Genomic DNA, 21,839 nt, shown 5'->3' with positions numbered 1-21,839 from the left:
AGGTGTGCTCAGGGGCTCTGCTGCTCTCAGAGCAGCCACCATAATGACCACTATGGAGCACTTTTCCCTTCTTCACATATGGGACATGAAGAATAGTACAGAAAAATCAGAGTTTAGAAGTCACTCTCAAACACACATAGAAAAATTATTGTCAGAATATTTTCAAGCTTTAAAAAGTTGGAAAAGCCTGTGATCTCTGAACTGTTTCCAGGAGTCAGTGCCTCTAAAGGAAGATATTCACCATCAATGACCCCACCCAGGGTTTCCTTTTGTGACAGTCTTGCCCCATGATGCTCTGGGTTGGCATTCTCTCCAGGTCACCAGGTTTCTGCAATCTCTGTGAGAACCTGCAGCAGCTCAGCAAACGTCGGGCGGCCTTTAGGTTTCTGGAAAAGGGAAGTAGAGGTGGTCAGCTCAGCTTAAGACTCACTCAGACACCAGCTCTAGGACTTGCTGGCAGGACCTGGATCCAGGCTGGTTCACCACAAATGGAAGAGAAAGATATCTTGGCTGGTACGCAGGACATGAATGGCAGGTGAGCGAGGCATGAGTGTGAAAATGTAACGGTAGAGAGCGCTCCAAAAGTAGAATAGCTACAGCTGCAAACACTGGCCACGTGTGGCTATTTAAATTTAAATTACTGAAAAGAAGATACATTTTAAAATTCAGTTCTCAGTCACACTAGCCACTTCTCAATTCTTCAATAGCCAGGTGTGGCTACCATATTGGATAGTGCAGACATAGCACATTTCCATCATCACAGAAAGTTCCATTGGACAGTACTGCCCTAGGGATCGATTTGGATGACTTGATACACAGGGTAAAGGAAGAGCTGGGAGAGAGGGGCCTCTAGAGCCCCAAGCCCCCAGGCTCAGCCCCAATTATTCACTACACCTGACCCCCTGTAGAAAGATGGATTTTAGTCAAAAAGCAAAAGGCACGTTTTCATGAGGGACTTTGCAGGTCTTAGAGCACGGACTGTGCTGTCTTAAGGCTCAGTCAACAAAATCTCCAACCATGAAACCCAGGATTGGAGCCTTTTTCCTACTTCACAGTGGGATGCGGTTTGACTTTGGCTCCAAGAGGAAGCTCCACGGCATCTTTGAAATCCACAGGAAATAGAACTACTCGTGGTAGCCACATGCTCACAGAGGTCCCTGGCAGCAGGGTTAGTGGGGAGACACCACCCTTTGTGGCTTGTAAACAGAAGGCATCAATAAAAGGAGGGAGCAAGAAACAACCTAAATGTCCATCGACAGACGAATGGATAAAGAAGATGTGGTACATATATACAATGGAATACTACTCAGCCATAACAAAGATGAAATAATGTCTAGTTATTTCAGAATGAAATAATGTCTAGTTCCATGGATGGAACTAGAGATTATCATACTAAGTGAAGTAAGTCAGAAAAAGAAAGACAAATACCATATGATATCACTTACATGTGGGATCTAAAATATGACACAAATGAGCTTATTTATGAAACAGAAACAGACTCACAGGCATAGAGAACAGACTTGTGGTTGCCAAGGGGGAAGGGGGCGGCAGAGGGATGGAGTGGGAGTTTGGCAGATGCAAACTATTATGTATAGAATGGATAAACAACAAGGTCCTACTGTATAGCACAGGGAATTATAGTCAATATCCTGTGATAAGCCATAATGGAAAAGAACATGAAAAAGGATGTATATGTATGTATAACGGAATCACTTTGCGTACAGCAGAAATTAACACAACACTGTAAATCAACTATACTTCAATAAAATAAATTTTTTAAAAATAAAATAAATAAAATTTAAAAATTAAAGGACAGAGCAGAAGGATATGTGAGCACACGTAAAGCCCTCCTTGAGATCTCAAGAATAAACAGTGGCGCTTTTTGCTGGTGCTGAGGTTGTGCAGGTAGTAAAGCCTATGAAACAAGTGTTATCACTGCTAACATAATCACATTTGAATCTAGAGGTGCATAAGCGCCTCGTTTACTTCGTCCTCTTGTCAGCATCTTATTTACTCCTTTCTCTGTCTCCTCTCCACAGATATGTAAAATCTCAAAAAGTATTATATTGTATGTGCATGTACAAGTATATTGCTTAATATACAATATATATTCCTAAGCTATTTACATTGTTATTGAAAAGATGCTCTTAAGACATCTGTTTGCTACTAACAGCTCACTTAATATTTTTTATGTCTTTCAAGATTCCTTGCAGAACAGTTAATCATATGCACAGTATTTTCATACACTGGGGATCTTTATAAAATTAATACTTCTCTGGAATGGAAACAACCATGTCGCTCTTGAAATATTGAATTTTTTTAGTGTTTGTGAATTGGGAGTCAAGTGATTTCTTTTTCAGCCAGGAGGAAATCCTCATCCAGCTGTAGTTTTTTCTGGGCTGAAAGAGTCAGCTAGAAAGAGAGAACTGTCAAAATCACAGAGGAGTCTGATGAAGCGGAGTGGTGTGTTGAGTCAGCGCCCAGAAGAGACAGAGGTGGGATATAAACCCTCTGACTTTATTTTCAAGCTTGGCATTTCAAGTAAAAGAGAAACTGGCCTCCCAGGAGATAAGTTTCCCAGTAGAAGTTCCTGGCACACTTTCTGCCTTCATTCCTATTCTCGTTTAATCTCTCTATCAGGAGTCTTGAGTGCCATAGAAGAGATGAAACCCATTACTTTTAGCCTTGGAAAAGCAAGACAAATTAGAGTGAAGTAAATAAAAACACCATCCTTCTCTTTCAATGTGGAAATTGAACAAGCCTGATTCTACCCTTAGTTTCCACCCAAGCAGTTCTTAAAAGGAGTAAAACGTCTCATCACTGAGGCTTTAGTAACATCGAGAGTTTCTGCAGGAACCAACTTCAGCAAGGTAAGACTTGGAAAATGCACTGAATTCCTCAGATGAAAGGCCATTGTTAAAAACAAAATGGATTAATGATTTTGTAGTGGAAGTACTTCTGGCTCTCAGGGGTCATTACCGAGAAATAGACACCTTTTCCTGCCATGACGAAGTGCTGGAGTAATGTGGGTGATAAACAGATCTACTCTCAGATGCTGGAACTGCCAACCTTTGCAGGAAAGTAAGGGACACTCACCTCATGCCAGCAGCTGTACATGACTTCATATATGGAAATCGGTGCCAGGTGAGGTCGGTACAGCCTGAAGCCTTTAGAAATCGCTTCCACAACTTGCAAATTTGACTTATTTTCAAAAGGCATTTTTCCTTCTGTAAAAACCTCCCACATCAAAACTCCTGCAAATAAAATGCATGAAAATAAGAGGTTAGAGAAATGGTTACTTGGAACTGAAACAGCTGTTTCAAGTTACAACCCCTTATTTTCCTCCTGCAGTCACTGAGTTACAATCATCCAGAATGACAGCAGTTCTACCTAGGAAGCAGACCCTGTGCATCTTACTTTTTGAAGAGGCCTATGAACTGAATATATTCCAAGTGAAAACAATGCCTTTCCTTTTCCATTGGTCATGACTGCCTCCTTATTGGAAGAAAAATGCCGGCAGCATCTTCATTTCAAAGTACTGCTCATGTCTCCACACCCTGAAATCAATGAAACTTTGCCATTCCATAGAAAATGACAGAATTGTGTGATCCCCTGCTGCCTGCTAAAGCCAAGAGTTTACCAGCCAGTAGATAGCATGCGTTCCCATCTTCCCACTGAAAGACTGCTGGGTAGAGTCCCAGAAAATCTGGCAGGGGCTCTGTTTATAAGTAGGTGTTCAAAAATCATTGATTGAGTGATGAAACTCCTTCAAGGCTCCCAATTTGAGTTCATTTAATTACTCTACAAATATGTATTAGGTATTGATCAGAGGCCAGGCCTGTGCTAGAGCCAGAGAATTCTTAAGACTGAAACCAGTCTATGTGCTCAAGAAGCTCACTGTACAGTGAGGAAGAAAGACAAGTGGTCAGGGAAAACTCAAGGAGTTCTAAATGTTCTACAACCACCAGGTGAGATCCTTGTGTTGCTGTCCACTGGTCTCACAACTTAACTGCTCTCCCGTAGAGCTTATAATGTCACCTGCCGAGACTACCACATGTCAGTGGAGCGCTAATGAGATCAATACAAGCTTAACCTTATTGTGGGCAATAATATTCACACCTTTTGAGGGTGCAGATGTCTCTCCAAAGCCAAGAAGCCATCCAGAAAGGTACAGGTGAAAGAGAATAGATAGATTATTATACATTTGTTGCCATTTTTTGAAAGTCAGCTCAAAGAACAAACTCCATGGGACAGAGGTCCACAGTATCTCTTTTTCAATGAAGAACGTTACCCAATATAAACAGCAATGGATAGATCCCAAGGAAGCCTATGTCTAATTTCACAAAATAGGAAGGTGATAATGTAAATGAGATGGCATCACTCAAAGTCAGACAATGAAGTTTATTAATTACACTCAAGATTTAACGATGCCGTAAGATCAGTTTTTCTTGCAAGTCTCTGTGGTGTGGGAAAGTTGGCTGAGTTTGTTTTCTAGATCAGTAGACTCTGTTATGGTTTTACAGCAAGTGCTCAGTGGGAAGGGAAAAGACCCAAGAGGCAAACTTCATGTAAGAAGGTGTATGACACCAGTTGCCAAAGACAGCCTGATGTGTTTAGAACACCTAAGACAGAAACACAGTTATAAGAAGACCTTTAGCTACATCATATTAAGAAATCAAAGTTAAAACAGCAATCCCTATTTTATGAGAACCTACTGTATAGCACAGGGAACTCAGTGCTCTCTGGTGACCTAAATGAGAAGGAAATCCAAAAAAGAGGGGACATATGTATACATATAGCTGATTCACTTTGCTGTACAGTATAAACTAACACGATACGGTAAAGCAAATATACTCCAATAAAAAAATAAATATTTTTTTTAAAAAGAGCAATTTATTTTATTAAAATTTTTTAATTTTATTTAATTCTATTTTATTAAATATTTTTAATTTTATTTAATTCTATTTTATTAAATCAAGCTCCAACAAATGAACATCGAATTCACTCACCAAATGACCAGACATCAGATTTGCTGCTATACTTATTGAAATGGAAAACTTCAGGAGGGGACCACTTGACTGGGAACTTGGCTCCAGAAGAACTGATATATTCATCATCCAAAACGTACCTAGGGCCATCAGATTTCAGAGCACATTGTGTTAATTACCTCTAAGTTCAGTTTACTTCAAATCCTTTTAGTTAACTCTGATTTCTAAAATACAAAGTATTTTCCACAGAAAGGTTCAGTATACCTTCTCTTCTTGCTATCAAAGTGAGAAAGTAGCCCTTATAGAGTTTCCTCCTTAAACCAAGCCTCAATTGCATTTATTGTATTTGGATCTCAGAAAACCATAGCAATTCTTCAGTCTGAAACATGCTCCACTGATTAGTTATGATAAATTCTTAATTCTGCAAAGAAGCATGCTGAATGCGCTAACAACCAAGGTTATTTTTTTAAAAAGATAAATAGATGTGAAAGAATAAACTCGAAGTTTGATGCCTTATTTTCTTTCTATATACATATAATTTTTGCAGAACAGAGAAGGGGAAAAATAAAAGTATTTGAACGTAATACATTTGGTGTGTAAAATCTCTAATGCCTTTATTCAAATGGAAATAAATCAGGAACAACTATCATCTCCTTTAAAAAAAATAACAACAACAATAAAATTAAACCCTCTCTCTTTTTTGAAAATCATACACAGTAACATCCAAGTGTGGGAATCTGGAGAAAAGAGAGGATAGCTAACGTGTGCTGTGTAGCTCCTTGAGTATGCAATATAGTATTTTTGAAATACTATATATATATATATATATATATATATATATATAGTATACTATATATACTATATATATTAAATATAAAATTAATATATTTATTAATGCTTCCCCACACACCCACTTGTTTCGCACATACCTTACCTCACCGCACCTTTAAGTCCTTTATTGAGCCAGAGGTCATTCTACTAGAGGAAAGCATGAATAACAGAAAACGAAAGGAAAAGAGCCATTTTTTTTTTACAGCTTTTGAGTTTCAAAAGTCTAGACTTTCCAGAGAAGGAGAAGGACTGAGTTATGAACAAAATATCTGGGAGAATGGCTCATGAATATGAATGATATCTCACTACCACCACCATCCATTCTGCTACAAAAATATCCCTTGTGCTGGGGGTGTGGGAGAGATTCAAAAGGAAAGGGAAGGAGTATTAGACACTAGGGGGTGGCTGAGGTAGGGTCCTGTACCCTGCACCCTATGAGGGCTGCCCTAGTCACACTGCAGCGAAAGAAGACCCCACTGCCCTACAGTCGGTTGGTGGGATTCAAGAGCAAAACAGAACCTGTGTCCTCTTTCCCAGGCCAAGCCCTGGGAAACACAGAAAGATTCCAGAGGACAAATGGCTATGGGTGTGCCAAGGCAGACGGGGCCTTAGCCACGTGGAGAGCTCTAGACATGGCGAATGTCAGAAATGAAGGAATCTTACAGGCAGAAATTCAAGATGAGTCAGCGGCCACCTGTGTGGATGGCCAGCCAAAGACAAAAGAGGAGGATGGTGGCTGTAAGGAAGCCAGTGTCAATGGATAACAACAGGGACCAGACAGGCCATCTCCAGTATGTGGCCCCATGAGACACACAGAATTTGGACTATGACCCTGAAGAGCATCAAGGAGAAACCCTGAAATCTCTGGGATGAAATTTCTAGCAACGTGAAGGAAAGGAGATAAAAAACTGCACTGAGTTGCTGAAAATAAGGTCAGATGATTCACACTCTTGTGCTGTAGGCTTAGAGTCAGCTACTACACTTGATAAGAGAAATGCATGATGATGACAGAAAAATCAGAGCTGAGAAAATAACTTTATTCTTTCTCTATTTCAGAAATATACATATATAAGGAAAGTTTTTTTCTTAACCTTATATATATGACAAGTACACTGAGAAATTCTTTTGAATTTTAAGATATGACATAGTTTTATTAATAACCGCCTGAAAGAAGATCAGAAGAATAGCCCACAGCCTCCGTTTCCCTCACAGCTAACACTGGTGCATGTCCTAAAGTTCAAAGTGGGTCAGCAGGCCATACAATCACATCAACACTGCCCTCAGAGAAAAAAAAACAAAGCCAAAAACATCTTCGATTTGTCTGTAGACTAATGTAAGATTCCCTCCTGTGAGTAAACAAACAAAAAAGAATATCACATACCTTGTCATTCCAAAGTCCGAAATTTTTACTATACTTGTAGAACTGACCAAACAATTCCTCGCAGCCTATACGGAGAAGAAAAGAACCCACGTGTGAATACAAAGTTTCTCTTTCCAGAGTTTCTACTCTCCTTTTCCTTAGTTTCTTTGGGCCCCAGCACTACCTCTCTGTGTGAACAGCCATGTTATTTCATGGTGATACCTATCGATGCTACATATGATTTAATGTATCTGCCCTCGTGTGATGGATTTTAATGACTTTTCAAAGAAATGACAAAAAATGAAAAGAAATTTTAACACTTTTCCTTTTTAAAATGTGTAATCTTTCTCAAGAAGTATCCTTGGTAAGTGCATCTTGGTATAAAAAACAGTGTGTATTTAAAATTTTCTCTTCATAAATAAAAAGAGGAAAGTCCAATATGCATGAAAAATAACAGATCGTCACTATATCTCTTTGGGATAGTCATTATATACAATTGCTAATAAAAACAAAGAAACTGTATCTTAAAACTTACATGTCATTGAACATAACTCTTTACAATATTTTCATATTTATTAAATTACCACAGTGAGCTAAATATAGTACTATATAATTCAGAAACAATCTATTTGATGCCAAAACAATCCATTTTCAGTCAGCTTGGTCAGGAGAATCATTGACTTGGTTATTTAGCCTCATGTAGGCCAGTGGTTTGATAGAATTTTTCTCTTTTGCGCTAATTTGTGGTTCAGTTAGTTCAAAAACAAAGCAAAAAACTTGAAATGGAGAGCCAGAAGGAGCCAGTTTGGAAGATGTTGACAAGCGCCAGCAAATGATCTCAAAGCTAAACCACAAGGCAAACCCTCCACGGAGAAAAGACTCATAGTTGGCTAATATATTTTAAGTGGCATGTAGGTGGAGAAAACAGAACTCAAAGGAAAGCAATCAAGGAAGGAACCAAGACTAGGAGGGTCTGCAGGAAGCCACCTGGAGCAAATAGAATGACCAGAACTGTCACCCGACTGAATTCTGAATTCTAATCCTTATCAGGAAGGACAAACTGCAGAGACCAGGAAAGTGAGTTAGGTGGAATTGATACCAGATCCATACATTCAAAAATGTGCTCAATGGCTACTATGGGCTGGACCCTGGGGAATGTGCCACGAGGCACGCAAAACAATGATCGAGCATTGCTGAACTTTTCTATGTGCCAGACACTGTTCTAAGTGCTTACGCATATTAATTCATGTAATCCTCCCAACAAGTCCATATGTGGGAGCTGCTATAATTAACACCACTTTACTAGTTAACTAGCTTACTCAAGGTCACATGGCTAGTAAGAAACAAAAGCGAGATTTCAACTAGCTCTTGAGCAGGGCTCTCAATCTTGACTGCACAGTGGACTCACCAGGGAAATTTTCCAAAAATGCTGATGACTAGATCCTACCCGCAGAGATTCTGATTTTATTGGTCCGGGGTATGGGCTGGGTACTGTGATGTTTTTAAACCTCCCAGGTGATTCTAATGCACAGCTAAGTTTGAGAGCCATTGCTTGGCAACTTGTATTCTCATAATGCTGAACTGCAGCTCAGAAGTCTACGCCTTGATGTCAAGGAGTTTAGAGTCTAATATTTGTGTAAACAACTATTACAGGAAGTAGTAAATAATAAATGCTCTGACAGTTCTAAGTCATGTGTAGGGCAAGCAGTGGTGTTCTAGGGCCAATGAAATTATGCCTCCTTTCTCTCCCCAAAATATTCCAGCCTGAATGATAAATAATATGGTCACTCGTGATGGCTCATGGAAGTTCAGGATTACCTCTAGATGACAGTATCGGGGACCTCTCAGAAATTCTCAAATTCTCATTGGATTTAATTTGGGAACTTAGAAATGAGACATGGAAGGACATAGAAGGAATAGTATGAACATCATGAATAAATATGGAGCAGACAGAAAATGTTTTTCAAGGGGAGGTAGCAAGGCAGGGAAGCAGAGCTATTTGCTTTTGGGGCAAGTCAAACTTCAATCTTCTTTGTTTGGAGAGCTGTTCTGAGCACTATGCAACAGAATGGTTTAGCATTTTGACTCCTTCCCAATAATGCCAGTAGTGCTGCTGTGATACTGCAAGAACCTAACTACCTCCACCTGAGGCAGTTTCACCCCTGGGTGAGACCCACTGGGGTTCTTCAGCATTGTATCCAGCACCTGGCAGAGTGCGTGGCATATATAGGCACTCAATACATATTTGATTATTGGTTGAAAGAAAGAAAGATAGGAGGAAGGAAGAAGGGGGGGGGGGGAAGAGGAAAGAAAAGTAAATTAGTTTTAGTTAAGTTGATTAGTGTGGTGATTAATTACTTCAAGGCGTATTTAGAGTAACACCTTACTTGGCTCCAGCATCAATGAGCAATTAAAAATAAAGCTACATGTCGCAACAGGTTACACAAATAGGAAAATGTTTAAAAATTAAGTCAAAGAATGCATTATTCAAAGTATTGAAAGTCCTAACTGATCATGTCCTTCTGAATACAAGTATAATATATACATAATCAGCAAATTTGCACCGTACTTACTAAATCCCTGTGGATAAAGCAGTTTCTCTCCAGATACTCCATTCCTTCACAGATATCTTGACATGCACTCAATAGCATCTCCTTCCTAAGTTTTCCTTTCCTCTCTCTGAGATAGTTAAGCAGGCAACCATTTTCCATAAACTCCGTCACAATATAAAGGGGCCTCTGCTGTATACACACTCCATAAAGCTGAACGAGCCTTGAATGAGATAACTTCCTGGTGAAAAAAACACAGACCTGAATCGTTTTTGCATTCTGAAGTATTTGAAATCAACTGGTGATATTTACCAGCTCCATATAATGTTCATCATCAAACTATGATTAAAATTAACCCAACCACAGAGAAAGTAGAACAGTTTCCTTTCTACTTTATGTGCTGAGAAAGTGGGGTTGAGAGTTTACGCAGTACTTCCTAAGTCACTGTACATACAGAATAGTACATGCCCATGTTCTGCTTTTCTCTTTTCCATTTTGTAAGCCTTTTGCTTCCTCAGTACTGCTGCTCCTTGCCCAGTTCCTGTTCCCTGAGTTTCAACCTCCCCAACTGCAGCTGCTTAGACAAAAAATTCTGGACAGACAGGAGGGAGGAAAGATTGATTGATGCGCATTAAATTCTAAAGAATAAAGGCATTTAAAGGAAATTTTTAGATTAAGTTGAAGACTGAAAAACATTTACCAACGTGAAACCCTTCTCTGTATTTAGTAATTACACACACACACACACACACACACACACACAAGTCCTCAAATACTGCCTGTTAAAGTACACACACTAAAATAATCTTTTTTTTTTTTTTTTAATTTATTTTTGGCTGTGTTGGGTCTTCGTTGCTGCGCGCGGGCTTTCTCTAGTTGTGGTGAGCAGGGGCTACTCTTCGTTGTGCTGCGTGGGCTCCTCATTGCGGTGGCTTCTCTTGTTGCAGAGCAGGGGCTCTAGGCGCCCTGGCTTCAGTAGTTGTGGCTCGCGGGCTCTAGAGCGCAGGCTCAGTAGTTGTGGCGCATGGGCTTAGATGCTCCACAGCATGTGGGATCTTCCCGGCCAGGGCTCGAACCTGTGTCAGCTGCATTGGCAGGCAGATTCTTAACCACTGAGCCACCAAGGAAGCCCCCTAAAATAATCTTTTTAGTCATTTATACTTCAAAAGTTTATTGTTTCTTCTCGACTATAGTATTCAGGTTTTAGAGAAATTAGAATTACTTATATATTTTTACTATTATAAATGTAATTAATTCACATATTTTCCTATATGCACTGCTACTTATAAGCTACATCCAGAGATACAAACCCACAGTTGATCAACTAAAATAAAGGATCCTTTAAAAGCAATGCAGTGTTATAATAATTTAAAGAAAATGTCATGCTCCCAAACAAAAGAGCTGAATTCAAGTTGTTTTATCTCCTATTGATGCATGACCAGGAGCAACTTATTTAAAATTTCTAAGCCTCAGTTTTTTCACATGTAAAATAAGGATAATAAAACCTGTCCTTCTTTCTTCCAATGAATATTAAATGAGATAATGTATGTGAATGTATTATAAAAAGTATAAACCATGGTAAAAATATAAAGATAAAATTTTTAATTTTAGTAGAAATTTATGGGCTGAAAAAAAGACTGGTTTTCTTTCATCTTCCTAAATAATCTTTTAGCAGGTACTCTGGAAACACCATGAGTACAGGCCCCCAATTTAGGCTATATTCTAAAATATGGTAATTAAGAACACAGTAGAGATTTGAAGTTACTCTGCTAGTGCACTGGAAAAACTACACGGGATGACAATTTTGGTTAACAATTATGGCCCCTACTATAAGATCTGGCATATAGTAGTTGCTCAATAAATATTTGTTGATTACTATGTTAGCTAAGACTATGGACTTTGTACCCAGACAGTTCACAGTTTTGATTACAATTAGACACGACCAACGTTTTGTTGAGGAATTGTGGGCAAATTACATAAGTTTTCAAAATTTCCTTTTTATCATGTATAAAATTGGGGTCGTTTTTTTTCTTTTTTTTAATTAATTTTTTTATACAGCAGGTTCTTATTAGTCATCCATTTTATACATATTAGTGTATACATGTTAATCCCAGTCTCCCAATTCATCACACCACCACCACCACCCCCACCCGCCACTTTCCCCCCTTGGTGTCCATACGTTTGTCCTCTACATCTGTATCTCTACTTCTGCCCTGCAAACTGGTCATCTGTACCATTTTTCTAGGTTCCACATATATGTGTTAATATACAATATTTTTTTAAAAATATTTTGTTAAAAAACAATATTTGTTTTTCTCTTCCTCACTTACTTCACTCTCTATGACAGTCTCTAGATTCATCCACATCTCTACAAATGACCCAATTTCATTCCTTTTTATGGCTGAGTAATATTCCATTGTATATATGTACCACATCTTCTTTACCATTCGTCTGTCAAAGGGCATTTAGGTTGCTTCCATGACCTGGCTATTGTAAATAGTGCTGCAATGAACATTAGGGTGTATGTGTCTTTTTGAATTACGGTTTTCTCTGGGTATATGCCAAGTAGTGGGATTGCTGGGTCATGTGGTAATTCTATTTTTAGTTTTTAAGCAACCTCCATACTGTTCTCCATAGTGCCTGTATCAATTTACATTCCCACCAACAGGGCAAGAGGGTTCCCTTTTCTCCACACCCTCTCTAGCATTTGTTGTTTGTAGATTTTCTGATGATGCCCGTTCTAACTGCTGTGAGGTTATTACCTCATTGTAGTTTTGATTTGCATTTCTCTAATAATTAGTAATGTTGAGCAGCTTTTCATGTGCTTCTTGGCCATCTGTATGCCTTCTTTGGAGAAATGTCTATTTAGGTCTTCTGCCCATTTTTGGATTGGTTTGTTTGTTTTTTTAATATTGAGCTGCATGAGCTGTTTATATATTTGGGAGATTAATCCTTTGTCCGTTGATTCATTTGCAAATATTTTCTCCCATTTTAAGGGTTGTCTTTTTGTCTTGCTTGTAGTTTCCTTTGCTGTGCAAAAGCTTTAAAGTTTCATGAGGTCCATTTGTTTATTTTTGTTTTTATTTCCATTACTCTAGGAGGTGGATCAAAAAAGATCTTGCTGTGATTTATGTCAAAGAGTGTTCTTCCTATGTTTTCCTCGAAGAGTTTTATAGTGTCTGGTCCTACACTTAGGTCTCTATCCATTTTGAGTTTATTTTTCTGTATGGTGTTAGGGAGTGTTCTAATTTCATTCTTTTACATGGAGCTGTCCAGTTTCCCAGCACCACTTATTGAAAGGACTGTCTTTTCTCCATTGTATATCCTTGCCTCCTATGTCATAGATTAGTTGACCCTAGGTGCGTGGGTTTATCTCTGGGCTTTCTATCCTATTCCATTGATCTATGTTTCTGTTTTTGTGCCAGTACCATATTGTCTTGATTACTGTAGCTTTGTAGTATAATCTGAAGCCAGGGAGTCTGATTCCTCCAGCTCCGTTTTTTTCCCTCAAGACTGCTTTGGCTATTCGGCGTCTTTTGTGTCTCCATAAAAATTTTAAGATTTTTTGTTCTAGTTCTGTAAAAAATGCCATGGGTAATTTGATAGGGATTGCATTGAATCTGTGGGTTGCTATGGATAGTATAGTCATTTTCACAATACTGATTCTTCCAATCCGAGATCATGGTATATCTCTCCATCTGTTGGTAACATCTTTAATTTCTTTCATCCGTGTCTTATAGTTTTCTGCATACAGGTCTTCTGTCTCCCTAGGTAGGTTTATTCCTTGGTATTTTCTTCTTTTTATTGCAGTGGTAAATGGGAGTGTTTCCTTAATTTCTTTCAGATTTTTCATCATTAGTGTATAGGAATGCAAGAGATTTCTGTGCATTAATTTTGTATCCTGCAACTTTACCAAATTCATTGATTAGCTCTAGTAGTTTTCTGGTGGCATCTTTAGGATTCTCTATGTATAGTATCATGTCATCTGCAAACAGTGACAGTTTCACTTCTTCTTTTCCAATTTGTATTCCCTTTATTTCTTTTTCTTCTCTGATTGCCATGGCTAGGACTTCCAAAACTGTGTTGAATAATAGTGGCAAGAGTGGACATCCTTGTCTTGTTCCTGATTTTAGAGGAAATGCTTTCAGCTTTTCACCATTGAGAATGATGTTTTCTGTGGGTTTGTCATATATGGCCTTTATTATGTTGAGGTACGTTTCCTCTATGCCCACTTTCTGGAGACTTTTTATCATAAATTGGTGTTGAATTTTGTCAAAAGCTTTTTCTGCATGTATTGAGATGATCATATGGTTTTTCTTTTTCAATTTGTTAATATGGTGTATCACATGGATTGATTTGCGTATATTGAAGAATCCTTGCATCCCTGGAATAAATACCACTTGATCATGGTGTATGATCCTTTTAATGCGTTGCTGGATTTGGTTTGCTAGTATTTTGTTGAGGATTTTTGCATCTATATTCAACAGTGATATTGGTCTGTAATTTTCTGTTTTGGGAGTATCTTTGTCTGGTTTTGGTATCAGGGTGATGGTGGCCTCATAGAATGAGTTTGGGAGTATTCCTTCCTGTGTAATTTTTTGGAAGAGTTTAGAAGGATGGGTGTTAGCTCTTCTCTAAACGTTTTATAGAATTCACCTGTGAAGCCATCTGATCTTGGACTTTTGTTTCTTGGAAGATTTTCAATCACAGCTTCAATTTCATTACTTGTGATTGGTCTGTTCATATTTTCTATTTCTTCCTGGTTCAGTCGTGGAAGTTTAAACCTTTCTAAGAATTTGTCCATTTCTTCAAGGTTGTCCATTTTATTGGCATAGAGTTGCTTGTAGTAGTCTCTTAGGATGCTTTATATTTCTGCGGTGTCTGTTGTAACTTCTCCTTTTACATTTCTAATTTTACTGATTTGACTCCTCTATCTCTTTCTCTTGATGAGTCTGGCTAATGGTTTATCAATCTATTTATCTTCTCAAAGAACCAGCTTTTAGCTTTATTGATCTTTGCTATTGTTTTCTTTTTTTCTATTTCATTTATTTCTGCTCTGATCTTTATGACTTCTTTCCTTCTACTAACTTTGGGTTTTGTTTGTTCTTCTTCCTCTAGTTCCTTTAGGTGTAAGTTTACATTGTTTTGAGATTTTTCTTCTTTCTGAGATAGGCTTGTATTGCTATAAACTTCCCTCTTAGAACTGCTTTTGCTGCATCCCATACATTTTGGATCATTGTGTTTTCATTGTCATTTGTCTCTAAGTATTTTTTATTCCCTCTTTGATTTCTTCAGTAATTTCTTGGTTATTTAGTAAAGAATTGTTTAGCCTCCACGTGTTTGTGTTTTTTTACGTTTTTTTCCCCATAACTGATTTCTAATCTCATAGCATTGTGGTCAGAAAAGATGCTTGATATGATTTCAATTTTCTTAAATTTACTGAGGCTTGATTTGTGACCCAAGATGTGATCTATCCTGGAGAATGTTCCATGTGCACTTGAGAAGAAAGTGTAATCTGCTGTTTTTGGATGGAATGTCCTATAAATATCAATGAAATCTATCTGGTCTATAGTGTCATTTAAAGCTTGTGTTTCCTTATTAATTTTCTGTTTGGATGATCTGTCCATTGGTGAAAGTGAGGTGTTAAAGTCCCCCAATATTATTGTGTTACTGTTGATTTCCTCTTTTACAACTGTTAGCAGTTGCCTTATGTATTGAGGCACTCCTATGTTGGGTGCATATATATTTATAATTGTTGTATCTTCTTCTTGGATTGATCCCTTGATCATTATGTAGTGTCCTTCCTTGTCTCTTGTAACATTCTTTATTTTAAAGTCTATTTTATCTAATACGAGGATTGCTACTCCAGCTTTCTTTTGATTTCCATTTGCATGGAATAGCTTTTTCCATCCCCTCACTTTCAGTCTGTATGTGTCCCTAGGTCTGAAGTGGGTCTCTTGTAGATAGCATATAGATGGGTCTTGTTTTTGTATCCATTCAGCAAGCCTGTCTTTTGGTTGGTGCATTTAATCCATTCACGTTTAAGGTAATTATCAATATGTATGTTCCTATAACAATATTCTTAATTGTTTTGAGTTGTTTTTTGTAGGTTCTTTTCTTCTCTTGTGTTTCCCACTTAGAGAAGTTCCTTTAGCATTTGTTGTAGACCTGGTTTGGTGGTGCTGAATTCTCTTAGCTTTTGCTTGTCTGTAAAGCTTTTGATTTCTCCGTCGAATCTGAATGAGATCCTTGCCAGGTAGAGTAATCTTGGTTGTAGGTTCTTCTCTTTCATCACTTTAAATATATCATGCCACTCCCTCTGGCTTGTAGAGTTTCTGCTGAGAAATCAGCTGTTAACCTTATGGGAGTTCCCTTGTATGTCGTCATTTTTCCTTTGTTGCTTTCAATAATTTTTCTTGCTTTCTTAATTTTTGCCAATTTGATTACTATGTGTCTCAGCCTGTTTCTCCTTGGGTTTATCCTGCCTGGGACTCTCTGCACTTCCTGGACTTGGGTGGCTATTTCCTTTCCCATGTTAGGAAAGTTGTTGACTATAATCTCTTCAAATATTTTCTCGGGTCCTTTCTCTCTCTCTTCTCCTTCTGGAACCCCTATAATGAGAATGTTGTAGTGTTTAATGTTGTCCCAGAGGTCTCTTAGGCTGTCTTCATTTCTTTTCATTCTTTTTTCTTTATTCTGTTCTGTGGCAGTGAATTCCACCATTCTGTCTTCCAGGTCACTTATCCGTTCTTCTGCCTCAGTTATTCTGCTATTGATTCCTTCTAGTGTATTTTTCATTTCAGTTATTGTATTGGTCATCTCTGTTTGTTTGTTCTTTAATTCTTCTAGGTGTTTGTTCTTTAATTCTTCTAGGTCTCTGTTAAACATTTCTTGGATCTTCTCAATCTTTGCCTCCATTCTTTTTCCGAGGTCCTTGATCATCTTCACTATCATTATTCTGAATCCTTTTTCTAGAAGGTTTCCTATCTCTACTTCATTTAGTTGTTTTTCTGGGGATTTATCTTGTTCCTTCATCTGGCACATAGCCCTCTGCCTTTTCATCTTGTCTATCTTTCTGTAAATGTGGTTTTTGTTCCACAGCCTGCAGGATTGTAGTTTTTCTTGCTTCTGCTGTCTGCCCTCTGGTGGATGAGGCTATCTAAGAGGCTTGTGCAAGTTTCCTGATGGGAGGCACTAGTGGTGGATAGAGCTGGGTGTTGCTCTGGTGGGAAGAGCTCAGTAAAACTTTAATCTGTTTGTCTGCTGATGGGTGGGGCTGGGTTCCCTCCTTGTTGGTTGTCTGGCCTGAGGCGACCCAACACTGGAGCCTACCCAGCTCTTTTGTGGGGCTAATGGCGGACTCTGGGAAGGCTCACGCCAAGAAGTACTTCCCAGAACTTCTGCTGCCAGTGTCCTTGTCCTCATGGTGAGACACAGCCATCCCCCACCTCTGCAGGAGACCCTCCAACACTAGCAGGTAGGTCTGGTTCAGTCTCCTATGGGGTCACTGCTCCTTCCCCTGGGTTCCGATGCACACACTACTTCGTGTGTGCCCTCCAAGAGTGGAGTCTCTGTTTCCTCGAGTCCTGTCAAAGTCCTGCAATCAAATTCCTTGAAAATCTGATTCTCTAGGAATTCCTCCTCCTGTTGCCGGACCCCCAGGTTGGAAGCCTGACGTGGGGCTCAGAACCTTCTCTCCAGTGGGTGAACTTCTGTGGTATAAGTGCTCTCCAATTTGTGAGACACTCACCCAGCAGTTATGGGATTTGATTTTATTGTGATTGCGCCCTCCTACTGTCTTATTGTGGTTTCTCCTTTGCCTTTGGATGTGTGGTATCTTTTTCGGTGAGTTCCAGTGTCTTCCTGTAGACGACTGTTCAGCAGTCAGCAGTGATTCCGAGGCTCTCGCAAGAGGGAGTAAGCACACGTCCTTCTACTCCGCTATCTTGGACCAATCTCTAAAATTGGGGTCTTAATAGAACCTACCTCATAGAAATGTGAGGATTCATTAACTCATTCAATAATCCACAAATATTTGTTGAACACCAACTACATGCTAGCTATTATTTTAAGCACTCACCCGGTTGTAGAAGAGAGATAAATAAGGTCCCATTATCATGGAGCTTACATTCTACTGGGGGAGAAACAAAACAAATACACGTGAAGCTTGGGAGTAGTGACAAGTGCTTTGATGGAACTAATACAAGGTGATACAACAGAAAGCATTTGGGGGTGGGACTGCCAATTAAACAGGGTAGACAGGGGAGATCTCCTGGTAGAGGTGACATTTAAGCTGTATGCTTACAAAAAGGAAGGTAATATGCCAAGCTGTATATTCTTGGCAGATAGAGCACAATGTATGTCAGCTATTTAACTTTTTAAAGATGAATGTATTTGCAAAAGGACATTAGAATGGGACTTTTCCTGCCTCGCTATCAAAAAATCAGGAAAAGGGCTTCCCTGGTGGCTCAGTGGTTGAGAGTCCGCCTGCCAATGCAGGGGACACGGGTTCGTGCCCCGGTCCGGGAAGATCCCACATGCCGCAGAGCGGCTGGGCCCGTGAGCCATGGCCGCTGAGCCTGTGCGTCTGGAGCCTGTGCTCCGCAACAGGAGACGCCACAACAGTGAGAGGCCTGCGTACTGAAAAAAAAAAAAAAAAAAAAAATCAGGAGAAAAAATCAACTGTGTTCAAACCCAAGAACACATTATGTCCATCTGAAATGACTTAAAAATAAGCATGTAGCCTCATTCCTGCCTCCATAAACTGCCAGGAACTATTTCTCTTCTCCACACTCCACTCAGACACTCAAGTAACCAGAGAGCAACAACCCAAACATTCAAATAAAAAGAACTGTACTTTATCAAAAGGGATCCTAACAATGTATTATGATATTTGAAGTAAAAGTGATACCTTTTCCCCAAAAGTTTAAATTGCCTTTACGAGATGCATATATTTATTTATTTGTTTGTTTATTTATTTATTTTAATTTTTGGCCGCGGCATGCGGGATCTTAGTTCCCCGACCAGGGATCAAACCTGTGCTCCCTGCCTTGGGCGTGTGGAATCTTAACCACTGGACTGCCAGGGAAGTCCCTAGATGCATATATTTAAACATTTCAGAAGGGGGATTTAAATTCTGATTCTTTCTTTTTGATAGGGATTCTAATACGACTTCAACTTTCCCTGAATCATATGTCTCCCCTTCGTTCTTTTCTTCTTGTACCTATTTAATCCAATACACAGGAATATAATTTTTGTCTGTCCTTTAGATGTAGGAAAATCATGGTCTTATGCAGGCAGTATCAGGGAGCAAAGGCCAGTAGGGTAACCAAGGGGCACAAAAACATCTTTGAGAAACTGATACCACTGGTAAGTTGTGTTTATCATTAACTTCTCTCAGAATTCATTTTATTCTAAGTGGATGGAAAGAATATTTTGATAGTACTTGGAGTATGGGTTGAGAGCCCCAAGAGACACATTGCTCTGCCTTCAAATAATGGATCAAGTTAATCACCACTGGTTTTGGGGGGTTTGCTTTTGTTTTTGTCAACTGGGGTCTGCAAATTTGGAAGAGAACTAAATCGCTTTGGATAATAAAACAGAATCTAGGTAATGCCACCTGCGGTCTTCCTTTTTTACCACATTGCTCTTCCTCTAAGTAAATGTTCAACAAGTACTTAAAGAATATTGATTTGAATTGTGCCAAATTATTGGCCTATCCTGGTCCAGCCCAGGTTACTGACATAAACCATAGCCACAGGTTCGACTGAGGCAAAAGGCTGAATCTGGGAAATTCCAGAAGCTAAGAGCAGCGTCCAATGATCTGCAAAGAGCCACTTCTGTTAGACCTCATGATTCTTGAATTCTCTGAAAGCAAATAGTATATCCTTATATTACTATTTAGACAAAATCAAGATTTTTGCTTCTGGGAAAAGGAAAAAAAATGTAGTCATTAAGCACCTATTATTGAGCTGAAAAGAACACATCTACTTGTCATTTTCATACATTATCTCATTCAATTCACACACTGATCCAGTGAGTGAGGTATTGTTATCCCCATTTTACAGGTGAGGAAATTGAGGCTTAGAAAAGTGAAATAACTCACCCAGGTCACACAGAGGTCAAATAATTTGCCCAGGTCCCACAACTAGTTTGGGCAGAGTTGTGACACAAATCCAGATGTGACTGACTCCAAAATCTGTGTTCTTTCCATGACACCAGGATGTTGCACGATACTTATCTGGGTATTGTATGTACTTACATCATCACTTTAGCCTCTTCAATGAAATCCTCTTCAGACATGGAGCCTTCATTGATGGCCTTGATAGCTACCTGGACATGTGCTCGCCATTGGCCTAAATAGACCACCCCAAACTGGCCGCTTCCAATCTCCTTTACAAAAGCCAACTCAGATGGATCTATCTCCCACTTTTCTGGAAAAGTAAAACATGCACATTACAAATAAGGAAAAACATGTTAAATTTTTAGAGCTAGAAAAGATTTAGGAATTTTCTTGACCTATTCTCTTCTTTTTCAGAGAGGTTTAAAAAATTTATAAATGAGTGGAAAGGACCTGTAACCATTTTTAATACTCTTATTGTGGCTTAAAAGTATAATTCCAGAATTCAAGTATAAAAATACAAACCTCACTTACTTGGAGAGGAATTATGGATATCAAAACATGCTTTCTCTTTCCAGAGAGACCCAGGATGAAACAGTTCTGTGCCTTTCTAAACTAAACCTGCCGAAACCAGACCTGGAGCCTAAATATTTATGTCCCCAGTCTGTTTTTATCCTGGTGAGTAAACTTGTGAGATTAGATAAAATTTGGGGTCCCCCATCTCAGTTTCTATTATTGTTTCTTTGCCCACTTCCACCCCTAAAGGGCTTTCCTGCCCTTTCTCCTTTGCGAAAAGTCTAATCAATTCACCTGATAAATATTTTCAATATTAAGATTCTAACCCATATCTAAGTGTACGTTTGAAATGATGCTTGCATTACTGAATATTTCTCACTCTACAGAAGTAAATCAAGAAAAAAAGAACTGTTTTTAAAATAACCCTTTGGAAAACTGAGAATTAAATCTTAACTTTTTAGTAACCACTTTTATACAGTAACACCACCATCTGCTGGAACTTTAAAATAATGCATTTAAAAGAATTGTAATGGCCAGTGACCCCTTGTACCACCAGGCTTTGCAAGGGACTCCCCTTCCCAATAGTAGGTGTGTTTTTAAAATAACATGGGAGAATATATTCATGACCTTGGGACTGACATAGATTTATTCAACAGAATATAACTATAAAGGAGAATACTGATAGATTAAATTTCATAAAAATCCTATTTATCAAATACACCCCATTAAGAAAATGAAAAAGTAAGCCACAGACGGGGAGAAAATATTTCTTAAAACATAAAACCAACAAAGAATTCCTATTCAAAGTAAGAATAAATCGATTAGGAAAAGGCAGATAATCCTATTCTTTAAGGGTTAAAAATAACTTGAATAGTATATTCTCTCACAAAAGAGAATGTCCAAATGGTCACTGAACCTATGAGAAGTTGATCAACATAATTAGTCATCAGGGAAATGCATATTTAAACCAAAATGAGATACCACTACACATGCACCAGATTGGCTAAAATGAAAACAGAAACCAAACCAAACAAAAACCACAAGAATACCAAATACTGGCAAGGGCAAAGATGTGGAACAGCTGAGACGTCCATACACTCTTCATTAAAGTATAATCTGGTATAAATTCTTTACAAAACTGACTAAATCTGAGTATGTTCATACTCTACGACCCAGCAATGCTACTTTTAAGTATATATCCATCATTGTCGGGGCATATGTGTGTGTTAAACGTTATCAAAAGGCATACAAGAATGTTCCTAATAATATTATTTAGAAAAGCCAAAAATTGGTTAGAACCCAAAAGGCTATCTGAAGAAGGATGGGCAAATCCATTGCGGTGTAGTCATGCAACGTAGCAGTTCACCGCAATGCAGGTGGACCAACCACACCCAGCATGGTGGGTGAATTCACATGTGGAAGGATGGAAGAAAGAAGCCAGACGTGGATGCCCGGTGTCCAATTTCATTTATATA

General features: G+C 38.7%; 1 protein-coding gene across 1 annotated transcript in view; it reads right to left on the bottom strand.

The window, feature by feature from the left end:
• Positions 1-317: 317 nt before the first annotated feature.
• Positions 318-21,839, bottom strand: part of TXK (TXK tyrosine kinase) — a gene marked incomplete at both ends in the record, with an annotated part of 61,431 nt that continues 39,909 nt past the window's right edge. The window contains 6 exons of the mRNA XM_082653946.1: positions 318-386; positions 3,097-3,254; positions 5,010-5,128; positions 7,201-7,265; positions 9,753-9,969; positions 19,990-20,161. Of these exons, the coding sequence (XP_082510072.1) occupies positions 318-386; positions 3,097-3,254; positions 5,010-5,128; positions 7,201-7,265; positions 9,753-9,969; positions 19,990-20,161 (800 nt within the window). The remainder of the gene's footprint in view (positions 387-3,096; positions 3,255-5,009; positions 5,129-7,200; positions 7,266-9,752; positions 9,970-19,989; positions 20,162-21,839) is intronic.

This window comes from Grampus griseus (genome assembly GCF_964374135.1).
Source record: "Grampus griseus genome assembly, chromosome: 4".
NCBI classification, from domain to species: Eukaryota; Metazoa; Chordata; class Mammalia; order Artiodactyla; family Delphinidae; genus Grampus; species Grampus griseus.
The sequence above is the reverse complement of the archived record's forward strand: the minus strand, read 5'-3'. Positions and strand labels throughout refer to the sequence as shown.